The sequence below is a fragment of the Elephantulus edwardii genome, unplaced genomic scaffold, assembly GCF_000299155.1.
Source record: "Elephantulus edwardii isolate Elephantulus edwardi_28Jun2011 unplaced genomic scaffold, EleEdw1.0 scaffold00340, whole genome shotgun sequence".
NCBI lineage: Eukaryota > Metazoa > Chordata > Mammalia > Macroscelidea > Macroscelididae > Elephantulus > Elephantulus edwardii.
The window spans coordinates 848556-864264 of record NW_006400090.1 but is presented as its reverse complement, the minus strand read 5'-3'; the positions used below and the strand labels follow the sequence as shown (position 1 = coordinate 864264).

The following is a 15709-nucleotide window of genomic DNA, read 5'->3' as shown; positions in this document are numbered from 1 at the left end:
TTCTCAGGTGCTGCCTCTTCCTTGCTAGTATTGACATTACCATTTTGCATGTCCAGTTGATATAGGCCTCATGGTAGACTTCACAATACACTTTCGCTTTACAATATCAGTACTTAGACCTACTATCAATACCAATAATGTATTTAGGTAAAGGAGATACAACTACTTCATACAACATCTGTTTAAATCTTCCAGTTCTTATCTAGATTACCACCTTCACCTTTATTCCACCAACTGTTGCATCCCCACGTGCCCCTAATCTAATCATAGGTCCTTTCAAGATTTTGTTTGCAGGTTTTGGGATTACAGTACATTGGACTCCCGTGACTAGAAGCCCCAAGAAAGTCTCTTCCTCACCTGTAGCCCTTTGTACCACGTGTGTGTGCATGTAGCCTGGAGTGTCCTGTTGGGAATTGAATCAGAAGACTCTGGCCCCTTTGTAAACCTATATGTAGATTAATCACCTGAGCTTCCACTTCAGGTGGTCCTAGGCGGGGTTTCTTGTTAATATTATTAGATCCTTCATGATTAGGGCCAATAAGACAGATGTGTTTAGGTATCATTAATGTTGAGGAGGAGGATGTCTGCATTGGTCCTCCTAACCTTTTTTAGGGCTGGCTGCTTTAGAATCTTTGTCTAAACTCCATCACTGTCTTCTTTAGCCCATTTCTTATTTGGCATCTAGAAATTGCTCCCCTGACAGGGTAAATCCTTTCCCTAAATTCTCTTCCTTCTTGCATATGACTCATCATGATGTTTCTTGTATCTCTGAAAACCCACATGGAAAAGCTGTGCCGATAGACCTGACATAGCTTCTCAGATTCTTGCATTGTTTTCCAGTAGCTAAGTTACATGGGGTGCCCTTGTGGGAGGAGCTCCCCTGATTACCATATCTACCGTGGCAAGTGACATGCTCATTGGATGACTGTCTGCAACGCCATGGAGCCATTCCAACATGGTTTGCATAAGTAGCATATCAGTTGCTTCCTCTGGCATATTCCATTGGGTGTTTAGAGGGGGAATGGGTCAAACTCCCTGTGCAGGGTAAGCAAATCTAATTGCAGCTTTTATCCAGTTTAATAGACTGGCTATTTATCTGGGTTAACATGTTGTGTAGATGGATCTAGTATTATTATTTGTGTTTGTTCCATAGTGAGTTGTGAGTCTTGCATCAGTCTAAACATATTCTTTCATTCTGCAGCACTTAGAACTAAAGATGCTGGCCCTAAATTTATCATTCACAATCCACTTTAGTAATGGTTCCTCAGGAACGTGCAGATACTGAGTTGAAACAACTCCTTTAGACAGTACCCCCAGGCTTCAGTAGTTTCTTGGTTTTGCTTATTCCCTTCCTGAACTACTATCTTTGTGACCAGGAAGATACTTCCTGTTGTTCCTGCAGTTTTTCTCTTCCAGCTGTGTCCAGGTAGGATCAAGAGGAGAGTTTGCTTCAGTGCTAAACAGATCCACCTATTGACTCGATCTGGATTTATTTGCCATTTCTTTGTACCTGTCTTCCTTATATTAGGAAGATTCTCCTTCTGTATCCTCTCCTCCTGGCCAAATTTTGCAAACTGTAATTTTTTATTTTAATGTGTTTACTCCATTGTAGGACATTATCTTGATCAGAAGAGGCTGAAGCAAGGGCTGTATCGTCATCCGTGGGATGATATTTCATATGTTCTTCCGGAACACATGAGCATGTAACTGAAGGAGGGAACCCCCCGCCCCCCACTGTAGTCAAATGAAGACAAGAACTCCTTTCCCGGGAAATGGTGCACGGACAGCTGGCACTGGAGCCTGCTGCTATAGAATGAGCCTGGCATAATCAGCCACTGATGGGCTGGTACAGAAGACCAGCTCCCACAGGCTAACACCGTACAGTCCACACAAAGAACCTAATATTTTTTTTATACACATAGAAATAAAAACCAAGCCAATACTTGTGACATTTGCTCTGCTCCCTGCTGTATTTATTATATGGAAGCATTTAAGCACTGTCAGGATAGTGTTTGTCCTCATTATAGGGCCTTATGATGTTGCTTTATTTTTTTTCCCATTAGTTTTTTTAAGAAACAAGAGATTGAATCCTCACAATACTACATTTAAGGTACCCCTAAAATTTTTCCCCCCTTTTCTTGTTTAACATGAAAAGCTTTTTATTAATCTTTTATTTTGGTTGTGTTTTGTTTTTTTGGGTTTTTTTTGTTTGTTTTGTTTTTTTTAGGATCTTTTTGTTAATTATGTGTCAGAGGTTTGTTTGGTATCTTACTAAAACATTCCATGTTGCAAACCCAGATCTGCTTATGTCAGGGGGATTGGGACCATTGCATTCTTAGCCACCGTTAAAAAAGTATGTGGAGTAGCTAATTGAAATGTAAAGTTGTAACATACATATGTTTAAAATGGAAATGCAAAGCAAAAAGCTGTGAAACGTCTTGTCTTCTCCGTATTTATGCAGCTGACCTGTCTGTTACTGAAGTGTGGGTCCAAGGACTCTTCTCCAGCCAGTTGGCACCTAATTCACAAAGATTCTGGACAGCTGCCACATCAAACTCTTCTCTGTATTATCATAGTTTCATTTAAATAAACTATAGTAACAATGAAGGCCTACTGTCTGATGTCATTCATACTTTTTCATCTGTATTTCTTTTCACATGTACTAATAATTTATGATATGAGGTGGATTGATTCAGTGACTGGGGTAATCGGGATGGGCGTGTCAGAGGCAATGCGATTGGCACAGGATAGAGCAGGGTTTAGGGCTGTTGTACATAGGGTCGCTATGAGTCGCAAGTGACTCGACGGCACATAACAACAACAGTTTTTAAATGATCCTCTTACCTCCTGTTATAAAAAAATAAAAACACTGTCCTCTCCCCATAAACCTGTACCTTTCTCTACACTGAATTGGAATCAAACTTCCTCAGATCCACAGGCCAGAAGCTTAAGAGTTTCCTTTCTCTACCCACTTGTAAAATCTTGTTCATTCACTCTAATTTAGTCTCTTGGTACCAACAGTCAGGATCAGGAGATGTATTACACTGGAAAAGTTTACAAAGACCTCTAAAGTAATGAGGATCAATGTTAGAGAACTAAGGTGTTCTTGATTCAGAACATGGTCATTTCAATTTTGCTGTGCTGCTGAGAACTGGACAGTGAATAAAGATTACAAGAAAAACTGATTCTTTTAAACAGTGGTGTTGGAGAAGAGTACTGAGCATTCTATGGATTTCCAAAAGAACAAACATACATCTTGGAGGAGGTTCAGCCAGAATGCTCTTTGGAGGCAAGGATGGTGAAGGTTTGTCTCCCATACTTTGCGCATGTTGCTAGTAAAGGTTATTCCTTGGAGAAGGACATCATGATTGGAAAGGAGGGGAAAGAGAAAGCGACCCTCAGCCAGGTAGACTGACATGGTGATTGCACCAATGGGCTCAAGTGTGTCAGATGGTGAGGTTGGCATAGGATAGAAAGGACAGGATTCAGATCTGTTGTTATAGGGTTGTTATGCTTTATACTTGATGGCACCTAACAACAGTAATGTTCTTGTAACTAATGTCCTTATTTCCAGTTTTACCCCTCCTTCTCCACATAGCTCCTAGTGCTATCTTTAAAAAGCACATCTAATTGAGACACTATCTTGCTTAAAACCCTAAAGTAGCTTCTATTTCCCCCCCCTTCTCTACTTAGTTTGCTTGGCTCCACAGTCAACACTTTTATTGTTGTTGTTATTATTATTATTATTATTATTATTATTATTATTATTTGTGCATGTACCGTCAAATCAGATCTGACTGGTACAGGAGGAAATTGTCCCTCCTCTGGCAGAGCATCTGGTGGATTCAAACCGTGTACCTTTGGGATTGCAGTACAGCTTCTTGCCACTAGGCCACCAGAGCTCCCCAACAGTCAACACTCTTGGCACCAGCAGCCAGGAAATTAAAAGACGTATTGCAATGGGAAAGTCTGCTGTTAGGTAAGTATGGTACTAGGAATATTGTAGCTAATGTTAGATGGATCTTGGCTGCAAGCAGGGAGTACCAAAGGACTGTCTTATCTGTTTCATTGATTATGCAAAGGTATTTGACTGTGTGGGTCATAACAAACTAGCTGATTCTGAGAAGAATGAGAATCCCAGAACACTTGATCATGTTAATGAGAAACCTATACTTGGACAAGGAGGCAGTTGTCAGAACACAAGGAAACATGGTTCAAAATTGGGAAGGGTGGGGGATGTGTCCTATCTCCATACCTTTTCAATCTACATGCAGAACAGATTATCCGGGAGTCTGGGTTGTATAAAGAGAAGTGTGGCATCAGGATAGGAGGAAGAGGGAGCTCTGGTGGCCTAGTGGCAAGAAGCTGCACTGCAATCCCAGAGGAACACGGTTCGAATCCACCAGATGCTCTGCCGGAAAAGGAGGCGCAATATCCTCCTGTACCAGTCAGATCTGATTTGACGGTACACGCACACAAAAAATAAAAAAAAAAAAGGATAGGAGGAAGAGTCATCAACAATCTGCGTTATGCAGATGACACAACTCTACTGAAACTGAGGAGGACCTGAAGCACTTGGGGCAGAGGGTCAAGGACTGCAGGCTTCAATATGGATTGAGGCCCAATTCAAGAAAACAATTCTCAGCATCAGGATGGATGGTGAAGAGATTGAAATTGTACACAGCTTTAGTTTGCTTGGCTCCATAGTCAACACTCTTGGCACCAGCAGCCAGGAAATTAAAAGACGTATTGTGATGGGGAAAGTCCGCTGTTAGGGACCTCTCCAAAGTACTGAAGAGCAGTGGTGTCGCTCTGGAGACAAAGGTGCGTCTGATGATAGACCATGGTCTTTGCAATCACTTGCTATGCCTCAGAGAGCTGGTCAATGACTAAGGATGATAGAAGGAGGTGCCTTTGAGCTGTGGTGTTGGAGAAGCATATTGAATATACCATGGACTGCCATGAAAACGAACAGGTTTATCCTAGAGAGGATTAAACCAGGCTACTCCTTGGAGGCAAGGATTCTGAAGCTTCGTCTGAAATACTTTGGACATGTTGCAAGGCAGGATCAGTCCTTGGAGAGGGACATCATGCTTGGGAGGGTGAAGGGACAGCGCAAAAGAGGAAGATTCTTTATGAGATGGATTGATTCAGTGACTGGGGTAATCGGGGTGGATGTGTCGGGAGACAGTAAGATTGACACAGGATAGAGCAGGGTTTAGGGCTGTTGTACACAGGGTCGCTATGAGTCGCAGGCGACTTGGAAGGCACATAACAAGTCAAGGGATCAGATTTTTGCGATTGGGGTGAATGCGCATGCGCGAGCCGGCTCGGTTTAGCTCCCGCTTAATCCCACAATCCCTCTGGGTCGCACCGGAACGCCCCACCGTTCTGAGACTGCGGAGCCGGGCGCGGCGGCGTGAAGATGGCGGCGGCGGCTGTGGCAGCGGCGGCGGCCGCGGCTGCGGCTGCATCCCTTCAGGTGCTGGAGATGGAAAGCATGGAGACGACCGCCGCGGGCTCAGTAGGACTAGCAGCCGAAGTCAGAGGCAGCGGCACGGTGGACTTCGGACCTGGGCCCGGAATATCTGCCATGGAGGCGAGCGGAGGAGACCCCGGCCCGGAGGCCGAGGACTTTGAGTGCAGCTCTCACTGTTCCGAGCTGTCCTGGCGGCAGAACGAGCAGCGGCGCCAGGGCCTTTTCTGCGACATTACTTTGTGCTTCGGCGGTGCCGGAGGCCGCGAATTCCGGGCCCACCGCTCGGTGTTGGCCGCAGCTACCGAGTATTTCACACGCCTGCTCTCGGGCCAGTTTTCCGAGTCCCGCTCCGGTCGGGTGGAGATGCGCAAGTGGAGCTCCGAGCCGGGGCCCGAGCCCGACACGGTGGAAGCCGTTATCGAGTACATGTACACCGGGCGGATCCGCGTCAGTACCGGCAGCGTGCACGAGGTGCTCGAGTTAGCCGACAGGTAGGCGAGGGAGGCCGGGCTGCGGAGGGCGCGGCGGCGGGAATGCGCGTGGATGGAGCGGGTGGCGCAGCCTCTGCGCGGGGGGCAGACAAAGGTGGAGCAGCGCCGCGGTGGCGACGGCAGACACGCGCAGGAAATGTATCCCTTTAATGCAGGTTGAGCGTCTCCTGGGAGCCACTGCGCCGGGCGCCGAGGTTGCAGCCTCAGTCCAGCCCTGGCGGATTCGCAGGTGGAGAGGGGTCAAGGCAATGCCAAAGTCTATACGTAATCCATGCCGTGCTTCTGTTTTTTAAAAAAAGTGAAAGTGAGTGGGCAGCGGAGATGGCATTTAAACCTGCCTCTGCATCGCCAGGAAGAAAAGGTCGCGCAAAGATGGAGAGAACCATTCCAGGCAGATCACACAAGGCTCGATCCTGTCTTGGTTTGGAGAAAGGAAAGCGGGGGTGGGGGAGGGAAATAGCTCATGAGACTGCATCTAGAGGGTGATGGGGAAATGGTGTGAAATACGGTGGGATAAGCAGTTTGGGCTTTACTGTTAGTATGATTTGAAAATGGGTGGAAATGATCCCATTTAAAGGTTTTTAAAAGATTCTGGTGCGGAGAATGGACTGTAGAAATCTAGAATGGATGCTGGAGACTGGTTAGGAGTCTAGTAAATGCCTTTTTACAGAGATGAGGAGGAGTCTGTTTTGACCATTTTATATTACAGATATGTTTATTTAAATACATAATTGTGCGTCATGGTAATGTCTGTCTGGGCAGCATCCCATTACATATGCATACACATCTGTGGTACTACAAAAGTATAATAAGAATTCAGAAATACTGATAAGACAAAACATTGGGAGGGTAGCAGTGTGATGAAAGCAGCACAGGTATCGCATGTCTCTTCTATCCAAAGAGATGATATTGCCAGAGGTACAGTACATATATAATAATAAACTCCAATGTGATTGGTTTATATATGTACTCTACTAGCTATTCTATGTAAAAAGTGTGTCATATGACAGTGTATGCATCCACTAACAGGCAGCAGTGTCCAGTCCTGTGTATCAGGCATCTCCTAAGTGTTGTCGCACTGGTTAATTTTCTCTGGAATATATTACCGTGAGGTGCATCGAGTTCCCAAATGCAGCAAAACTGGGATTTGTAATAGCAGCAACAAGAGGCAAAGGAGGAGTATTGATTTGGAAATGAAGCAAAAAGTTATTGAACAATCGAGATTTAGACATCTTGCATTTGACAAGCACAATGATCCTCAAAAACAAAGGAAAGATGAGACGTTGTGATAAATGGCATTGAGCCGTTTTAATTAAGGTTATAAAACAAAGTGTGTATGGGTGAAGAACAGTTGAAAAGAAAAAACTATCCATGCTGTTAAAAGATTGACTCCACTGAAAGCTACAAATTTGTGACAGCAGACACAAGTGGAACCTATTTCAGATATGGAGAGATTTCTTATGATATGAACTGAAGATCAAACACATTAAATCCCTCTCAGCACACTGGCATGAAGTCCTTAAAGAAAAAGCAAACCCAGACTATATAGGGCTGGGAGAACATCCTGAACTTCAGAGGATATCACTGATGTTAAGTGTAACTAACTGAGCACTGCTTGTCATCAGATCAGACACTAGGTGCCAATGTGCTGGGGAATCAGCAGTAGACAAAACAGATGAAAGTCCTTTAGCTTACAATACATTAGTAGAAAAAGAAATAAGTAAAATGTACATGAGGTGATTGTTATATCAATGATGAAAAAGCAGTTGGGGCTACAAAAGTGTTGGATAGAGTGGAGTTTTCTTAAATGTTGTTGCTGTTATGTGCCTTTGAATTGAAACCACCTCATAGCTGACCTTACAGTTGGGTTTCAGAGGCAGTCAATTGCATGAGAGGAGATTGCCCATGTTTCTCCCACAGAGCACCTGATGGATTTGAACCACCTGTCTTTGAGTTGACAATGCAGGTCCTTATTCATTGTTGTTATGTACTGTCTAGTTGAAACCAACTCATAGCTGACCCTCCAGTGGTTTTTCAGAGGCTGTAAATTAATTACTTTTTCCTGAGGAGCAACTAGTGAATTTAGACTGTTTGCCTATGAGTTGGGAACACAGCTCCTTACCCACGAGGCAACCATAGTGTCGTTGTTAAGTGCCTTCGAGTCAAGCACAACTCATAGTAACCCTATGAATAACAGATCGGAATCCTGCCCCATTCTGTGCCATCCTCATCATCTCTGACACACTCAAGCCCATTGCTGCAGCCGCTATGTCACTCCATATTGTTGAGGGTCCTTCCTTGCACTGACTGACCTTTTACCTTTCCAAGCATGATGTACTTTCCCAAGGAATAGCCTCTACTAGCAGCATGCCTAGAATATGAGAGATGAAGCTTCGCCATCCTTGCCTTCAAGGAGCACTCTGGCTTCACTTTTCCCAAGACATATTTGTCTTTTTAGCAGTCCATGGGATATTCAGTGCTCTTTCCCAAACACTACAACTCAAAAGCATCAATTTACTTCTGTCATTCCGTATTAATTATCCATTTCTCAGACACATAGCAAGTGATTTAAAAGACCATGACCTGGTCCGGAATGAAGGTTGCAGAGTGGAGTATACTTGGGGTAGGGGTAGGGGGATGCGGGGGGATTGTATACCAATGAAGGAATTTTTCTTTTACTTTTCAAAGAGAAAAGCGAACTGGGAGTGGGGGTGAGGTGGGCAGGGAGAAAAGTGCAACAGTGAATGAATGGAAATCTAAAATCTCTGTAAATGTTCATTTAAATTAATTTTTAAAAAGTTCAAAAAAAAGATACAATAAAAAGGTGGGTTTTTTTTTTAAAAAAAAGACCATGACCTGAATCAAGCACACTTTAGTCTTCAAACTGACGTCATTATTATTCCTCAGTAATTTAGAAAAATCCCTAATACTGGAATTTCTCGATGCAGTACATCTCCTGATCCAAGTAAATTAAATCATTGACAATTTCAATCTTTTCTCCATCTACCATAATATTGCTTATCAGTCCAGTCTTGAAGCATAATGTTGTTCGTCAGTCCGTGTGTGTGTGTGTGTGTGTGTGTGTGTGTGTGTGTGTGTACCGTCAAATCAGATCTGACTGGTGCAGGAGGAGATTGTCCCTCCTTTCCCGGCAGAGCATCTGGTGGATTCGAACCATGAGCCTCTGGGGTTGTAGTTGCAGCTCCTTGCCACTAGGCCACCAGAGCTCCCCCATTAGTCCATTTTTGTCTTGAAGGCTTGAGTCTTCTGTAGCGAATGTTTCAAGTCCACATTTTCAACAAGTAAGGTTGTGTCATTTGCATGACACAGGCCACCATAGAGTAGATAGGAAATACCTCTTAGAAAAGATATTTGAAAAAAAAGGCGGGGGGGAAGTATCTCAGCTAGAGAAAACAAATGCAGAGGTCCTGCATTTGAAGCTTTTCTGGATGTTGGAAATAGTGAGGTCAGGGGGAGTAATAAGATTGAGTGCAATGTGGCTGGAGCAGAGGGCTAGAGCTTAAGAGGAGTAGTAGGAAGGCCTCACAGTGGTAATAGGATGGATCCATAGCCCATAAAGCCTTACTGGATGATGAGAAGCTTGAGCTTTCTCTCTGAATAAGGTGGAAGCATTTTGAGCAAGAAAGGTCGTAATCTAATATGAAGACTCTGTGTTTGAGGGACAGAAGTGAGGCACTGGAATGCTTTTGCAGTGGTTTAGATGAGAGATGGGTTGAAGAAGGAGAAGTCAAGGTGATGAGAAGTGCTTCAGTTCTGAGAATATGTTAAAGATGTTGCTGATAGTTGAGAGTCAGTTCTGATACTTGGTGGTGTCCTTGTGTGTTGCAGAATAGAATACGTAGGATTTTTAATGCTCTAGCATTTTAGAAATAGATTGCCAGGCCTGTCTTCTGAGGCACTGCTGGCTGGGTTCAGATTGCCAGCCAGCTTGAGTCCTTAACTGTTTGATCTACCCAAGGATATTTTGAAGTTATGGTTGATGCTGTCTGGTACCAGCATCTGACAGATTCTGACTCATTGTGACCCATGTGGCAGGGTCGAACTGCCCCAGAACAGAAACAGATACTCAGATGTTTCTCCCTCAGAGGTTGGCTTGTAATTCCTTTCATTTTGTACAGCAGCTGAATGTTCACCTGTTGAAAGACGAGATTAGTTTGGTGATAAATTCAGTGTGGAATGTTAATGGAAGCAAAAAAAGACTGTTAGGGTTTTTTTTTTTTTACCTAACCAATTGAAAGGCTAGAGAGACTGAGATCATGGAAGCCAAGAAAGAAAGGATGTTGAGGAGGTGGCCAGCCCTTCCCAATCCTAAGTCGTTACTGACTTTGGCAATAATATGTGTCCTTGGTGGTCTTGACAAGAACCATTTAAGTTGAATCTTCTTACAAGAGAAAATCAGAATAATCAAACTCAAATGGATATCTGGGGTTGAGTCAAGAGAGATTGTCTTAGGCTGCTTTAACAGAAATATCATGGATGGGTGTCTTTAACAAACAGTTTTTCTTACAGTGTTTTAATTTAGCGTGCTAGCTAGAAGTCTGAACTCAGGGTATCAGTTCTAAGGGAAAACATTCTTACTCTGGAGGTGAGTCCTTGTCCCCTGGAACTTCTCCTTGGCCTTGCTCTTGTGGCTTGGAGTCTTTCTTCCCATCTCTGCTTCTTTCATATTTGGTAAGAGATGATTCAAAACATAGCCTTCGCAAATCTTGTTTCATTAACATAAACAGCCCATTCCCAGATGAGAATTTTTCAAAAATGTTTTTCCTTCAACATTTCATTATGCTTTAGGTGAAAGTTTACATATCAAAATAGCTTTCTAGGCAATAATTCATACACACATTGTTCTTTGACATTGGTTGCAATCCTCAAGTGGATCACCCTCTTCAGTTTCTTCCCCTGAACTGCGCATTTCCATTCATCCAGTTTCCCTGCCTTCTCATATTTAGTTTTGGGTAGATGTTGCCTTTTAGTCTTGTATAGTGGATGGTTCGAAGGAGCACGTGATTCAAGGGTGTTACTGATTTTATAGACCTGCCTATTATTTAAGACTCTTAGGCTAACAGTGGGCTTGAATATGTCAGAGATGATGAGGATGGCAGAGGATGAGGCAATGTTCAGGTCCATTGTTCTTGGGTTGCCATGAGACGTAGTAACTGTGAGTCATAGTTGACTACACTTAACAACAACAAAAGGGTATAATGTGCAAAGAACTGGAATCAGAAGAATACACATTTATCAAACTGAAGAACAAATTCAAGCCTTGCATAGCAATACTGAAAGATTCTGTGGACAAAATCTTGAATGATCCAGAAAACATCAAAAGAAGATGGAAGGAATACAGAGTTTTTGTACCAAAAAGAATTGGTTGATACCAGACCATTTCAGAAAATAGCCTATGATCAGGAACTAACAGCAATGAAGGGAGATGTTCTAGATGTACTGAAGGCATTAGCAAAAAATAAGACCCCTAAGAATGAATGGAATACCAGTTGACATATATCAGCAAACAGATGCAATCCCAGACATGCTTACTAGTCTACACCAAGAAATTTGGAAGACAGCTACCTGGCCAACTGACTGGAAAAGAGACTCACATTTGTCAGAAAAAGGTGGTCCAAGAGATAATTTATCCAAATGATCAAACAGTATCATTGGTAACATGTTCAAGTAAAATCTTTCTGAAGATTATTTAAACAGCTGAGGCAGTAGTACATCAGCACAGAGCTGCCAGAAACAAGCTGGATTCAGAAGAGGCTGTGCCACAAGGATATCATTGCTAATGTCAGATTTTTGGCTTAAAGAAAATACCATAAAGATGTTTTATTTGTGCTTTCTTGACTATGCTAAGGCATGTGACTGTGTGGCTCATAAGAAGTTAGGATTAACATACAGAATGGTAATCCCAGAACAATTAATTTTATTCATGCAAAACCTATACATAGCCCATTAAGTATGCCCTCATTTTGTTTGGACATCTACTTCTTGGTCTATGTGTATTTTTCATATTTATGTGCAAGTAGAATAAGGGAACACTTCATGGTTTAAGATTAGGAAAGATGTGCATCTGGGTTGTATCCTTTCTCCATACCTACTCGGTCTGTATGTTGAGCAAATAATTTGAGAAGCTAGACTATATCAAGATGAATTGTGTCTTCAGGATAGGAGGACACAGAGTGAAAAAAAAACAAAATAAAAAAAAAACTTGAAGCACTTACTGCAGAATATCAAAGACTGCAGCTTTCAATACAGATTATTGTTGTTGTGCTGTGGAGTCTTCTGTGAACCGTAGCAACTCTGTACAGCAGCTCTGAAGCCTGCCCTATCCTGAGCCAGTCTCACGGATTCCGACACATCTAACCGCATTTCCCCAGTTACTGTATCAGTCCATCTCATCTGGAATCCTCCTCTCTTGTGCCGTCCCTCCTCCCTTCAAGCTTGATGTCCTTCTTCAAGGACCAGGCCTTCCTGACCATGTACCCAAAGGATGTGAGAGAGATTCAAAATCCTAGCCTCCAGAGAGAAACTTGGTTTCACCCTCTTCAAGACAGACTTATTTGTTTTCTTGATGGTCCATGACTCTTTTCCAGCACCACAACTTGAAGGCATCGAGTCTACTGTCATCTTTAGTCATTGTCCAGCTCTCTGATGCATAGCAAGTAATAGCAAAGACCATGACCAATATGGTCAACAGACATTCTCAACACTGGACCAGTAGGCAACAACATCATGATAGAAAGAGAAAAGATTAAAGTTGTCAATAATTTCATTGTACTTAGTTCCACAGTTAATACCCATAGTAGTGGTAGTCAAGAAATCAAAAGACATGTTATGTTGGGAAAATTTATTGTCAAGGACCTCTCCAAAGTTCTAAAGAGCACCAATATCAGTTTATAGACTATGGTGTGCCTGATCCATGCTATGATCTTTTTCTTTCTCAAAGCCGTGGTGGGCATTGAATAAGGATGATAGAAGAAGCTTGTGAGCTGTGGTGTTGGAGAAGAGTACTGAACATCCCATGAACTGCCGAAAAGCACAAACAAGTCTACCTAGAGAGTACAACTAGGGGGCTCCTTAGAGACAAGGATGGTGAAACGTTGTCTCATGCTTTGGGCATGTTATCAGGAGGGGTCAGTGACTGGAAAAGGACATCATTCTGGGAAAGGTGGAGGACCAGAGAAAGAGAGGAACATCAACCAGATAGATTGACACAGTGATTCTAACAGTAGATTCGACCACATCAAAGATTATAAAGTTGGTGCAAGGTATAGCAAAGTTCAGATCTATTGTTTACAAAGTCTCTCTTGAGTCGTAGGCGACTTGATAGCTCCTAACAACTGTATTTCGAAACACTTGTCTAAAGGAGGCTGTCTCAGAATCACCCAGAGTGCATGCCAAAACAGGAGCTCCAGGTGAGCAGGAATTGCCATACCTGATGGGCTCAACTTTTCAGATGGTTCTGGCACCAAGGCGTATTTGGGAGCCACTAGAACCCTGATCACTCCACGTTTTATTTGTTCTAAGATGATAGGTCCCCAAAGAGGAAGAAAGGAGCTTGTTTTGCTCATCTTTATCCTAGTTAGTTATTAAACACAGTAGTGATAATAATGTTACCAGATTGAGCAGGTCTTGCCTGAAGGAATGATCTTTATATTATCATATACCAGTTCTAGGGACTTAACTCAATGTGGTGGTCTCAAATTGATTGCCTCGGGGTTGAGCACTTGCAGATGTGCTGAATTGAGCTAAAGCCATTGTTTTTGTTTGTTTTAAAATTTAACTTCAAGTGAATTTAAGTGGACAGAAAACCTGTAGTCAGCTACATGACAAACCACTCTTTTGGTTTTGAACCTAGACTGACCTATACATAAGGACCTTCGGAGGAACAGTGCTGTCTGAGTGGTCAGTAGCTTGAATCCACCAGCCATTTCTTGGGAGAATGAAGGAGCCAACCTCCTTTTGTAAATATTTACAACATCAGTGTACTAAGCTGTTTCTGATCCTAAATTATAATCTGTTTCTTCCTTAATAAATCCTGGAACATCCATGGAAATCTGATAAGAGGTAACTGTGAGTTGTAATTGACTCTAGGGCAGTCGATTTTTGTCCTGGCTTCTTTATTTATGTCCTGACTTCTCTGCCTATTTGAGTTTCCCTGTGCGGTTCCTGCTTCAGTGGGAACCCAGATGCCCAAGGAGAAAGCCCTATTAAAAGCAATTCTAGCAGAAAGGTTGGACTGATAGATAATATGATCAACAAATACTTGAGGAATCACAGTTCTTTATACCATTTTGATGGATAGATGGCTGCTCTTGAATTTGATCACCATATGTACAATTTTTATACCTGGTCCTGCATCATCCTATGATCATCAGTATATCTGAGTCCATTTTGGCTATTGTACCAGTCTCTGTCTCACCAAGGGCATCTCAAGCCTTCTACTTTACCAAACATGGTATCTTGCTCTAGTACTTGATCCCTTCTTCCTGATGTCATCCATAGGATTTTCACTTGCCTGGATTCCTGGACCTTTCTTCCTAGTGTGTCTTAGTCTGGAAGCTCTGCTGAGATCTGTCCACCAGGAGTGACCCCACACAGGCAGCATGACTTCCAGAATCACAGCAACACATGAGCCACTGCAGTATGAAAAACTGACACAGGGGTGCTCGTTATACCACATAGTTGATGTTCAGTAAAATCTCTTCCCTGATACCCTGCTTCATTTAAGATGAGGTTAATGATGGCAGGAGATTAAGATAAGGAGGCAGTGGCAGGTCTGCATTGGTGTTTGTGAAGGACAAATTAAAGTTGTACTTTCTTTGTGAACTGTTGAGTCTGATCCTGCTGGTACAGGAGGAGATTGCTCCTCCTTCTCCAGCAGAGCATCTGGTGGATTCGAACCGCACACCTTTGAAATTGCTGCACAGCTTCTTGTCAATAGGCCATCAGAGCACCCTTTAAAGTTGTACTTTTTTTTTCTAATTTAACATTATTGTTTTGAATATATACAACAGAATGCACACTGATCCACACATTTCCATTTTAACAGGGTTCCTGAAAATTGACATGCTAAGCTTGGGAAGCACTGGACTAAAGAACTCTTACATCCTTTATGAATAGCTCATTGATACCAAGTTGTGCAAAAATGTGTACTTTCTTAAAAGTAGGATGTGTTCCAAGGCAAACTCAATGGCCATTAATTTTTATAAGACACAATGTATAGGAATGATCATATGAAACACATAGTGGATGGGGTGGGAAAATAAAGAGGATATGGTCCAGAAGAGTGTGTTTATATGATTAAAAGCTCCATTGTGATAGCAGCTACTCTTTTGCCGTGTTAGCTATTTCATTTTTGCAATTAAAACTGTGCTCAACACACCGTAAGCTCTCAAAGCCTGTTTTTGGTTTTTTTTTTTTAATTTTATTAAGTTTTGTGTGCGTGTACCGTCAAATCAGATCTGACTGGTACAGGAGGAGATTGCCCCTCCTTCCCCGGCAGAGCATCTGGTGGATTCGAACCGTGCACCTCTGGGATTGTAATTGCAGCTTCTTGCCACTAGGCCACCAGAGCTCCCCTTCAAAGCCTGTTAAATGGAATGGATGACGAGAATGATTAGGCACAGGCAGGGAACTGGTGTGTGAAGAAATGCACAAGGACCTGGGGTGAAAAAAATCTGTATATATAAATATCTTTATATGTGAGAATATAAAAAATATT

The 15709-nt window shown here is 42.6% G+C and overlaps 2 protein-coding genes across 2 annotated transcripts in view; both read left to right on the top strand.

Annotated features, from left to right (window-relative positions):
• ACLY (ATP citrate lyase) overlaps positions 1 to 1797 on the top strand; it is a 36211-nt gene extending 34414 nt beyond the window's left edge. The window contains exon 28 of the mRNA XM_006901645.1: positions 1613 to 1797. Within this exon, the coding sequence (XP_006901707.1) occupies positions 1613 to 1707 (95 nt within the window). The 3' untranslated portion in view covers positions 1708 to 1797. The remainder of the gene's footprint in view (positions 1 to 1612) is intronic.
• A 3614-nt stretch (positions 1798 to 5411) lies between these two features.
• KLHL11 (kelch-like family member 11) overlaps positions 5412 to 15709 on the top strand; it is a 12341-nt gene continuing 2043 nt past the window's right edge. The window contains exon 1 of the mRNA XM_006901644.1: positions 5412 to 5970. Coding sequence (XP_006901706.1) covers positions 5426 to 5970 — 545 coding nt within the window. The 5' untranslated portion in view covers positions 5412 to 5425. The remainder of the gene's footprint in view (positions 5971 to 15709) is intronic.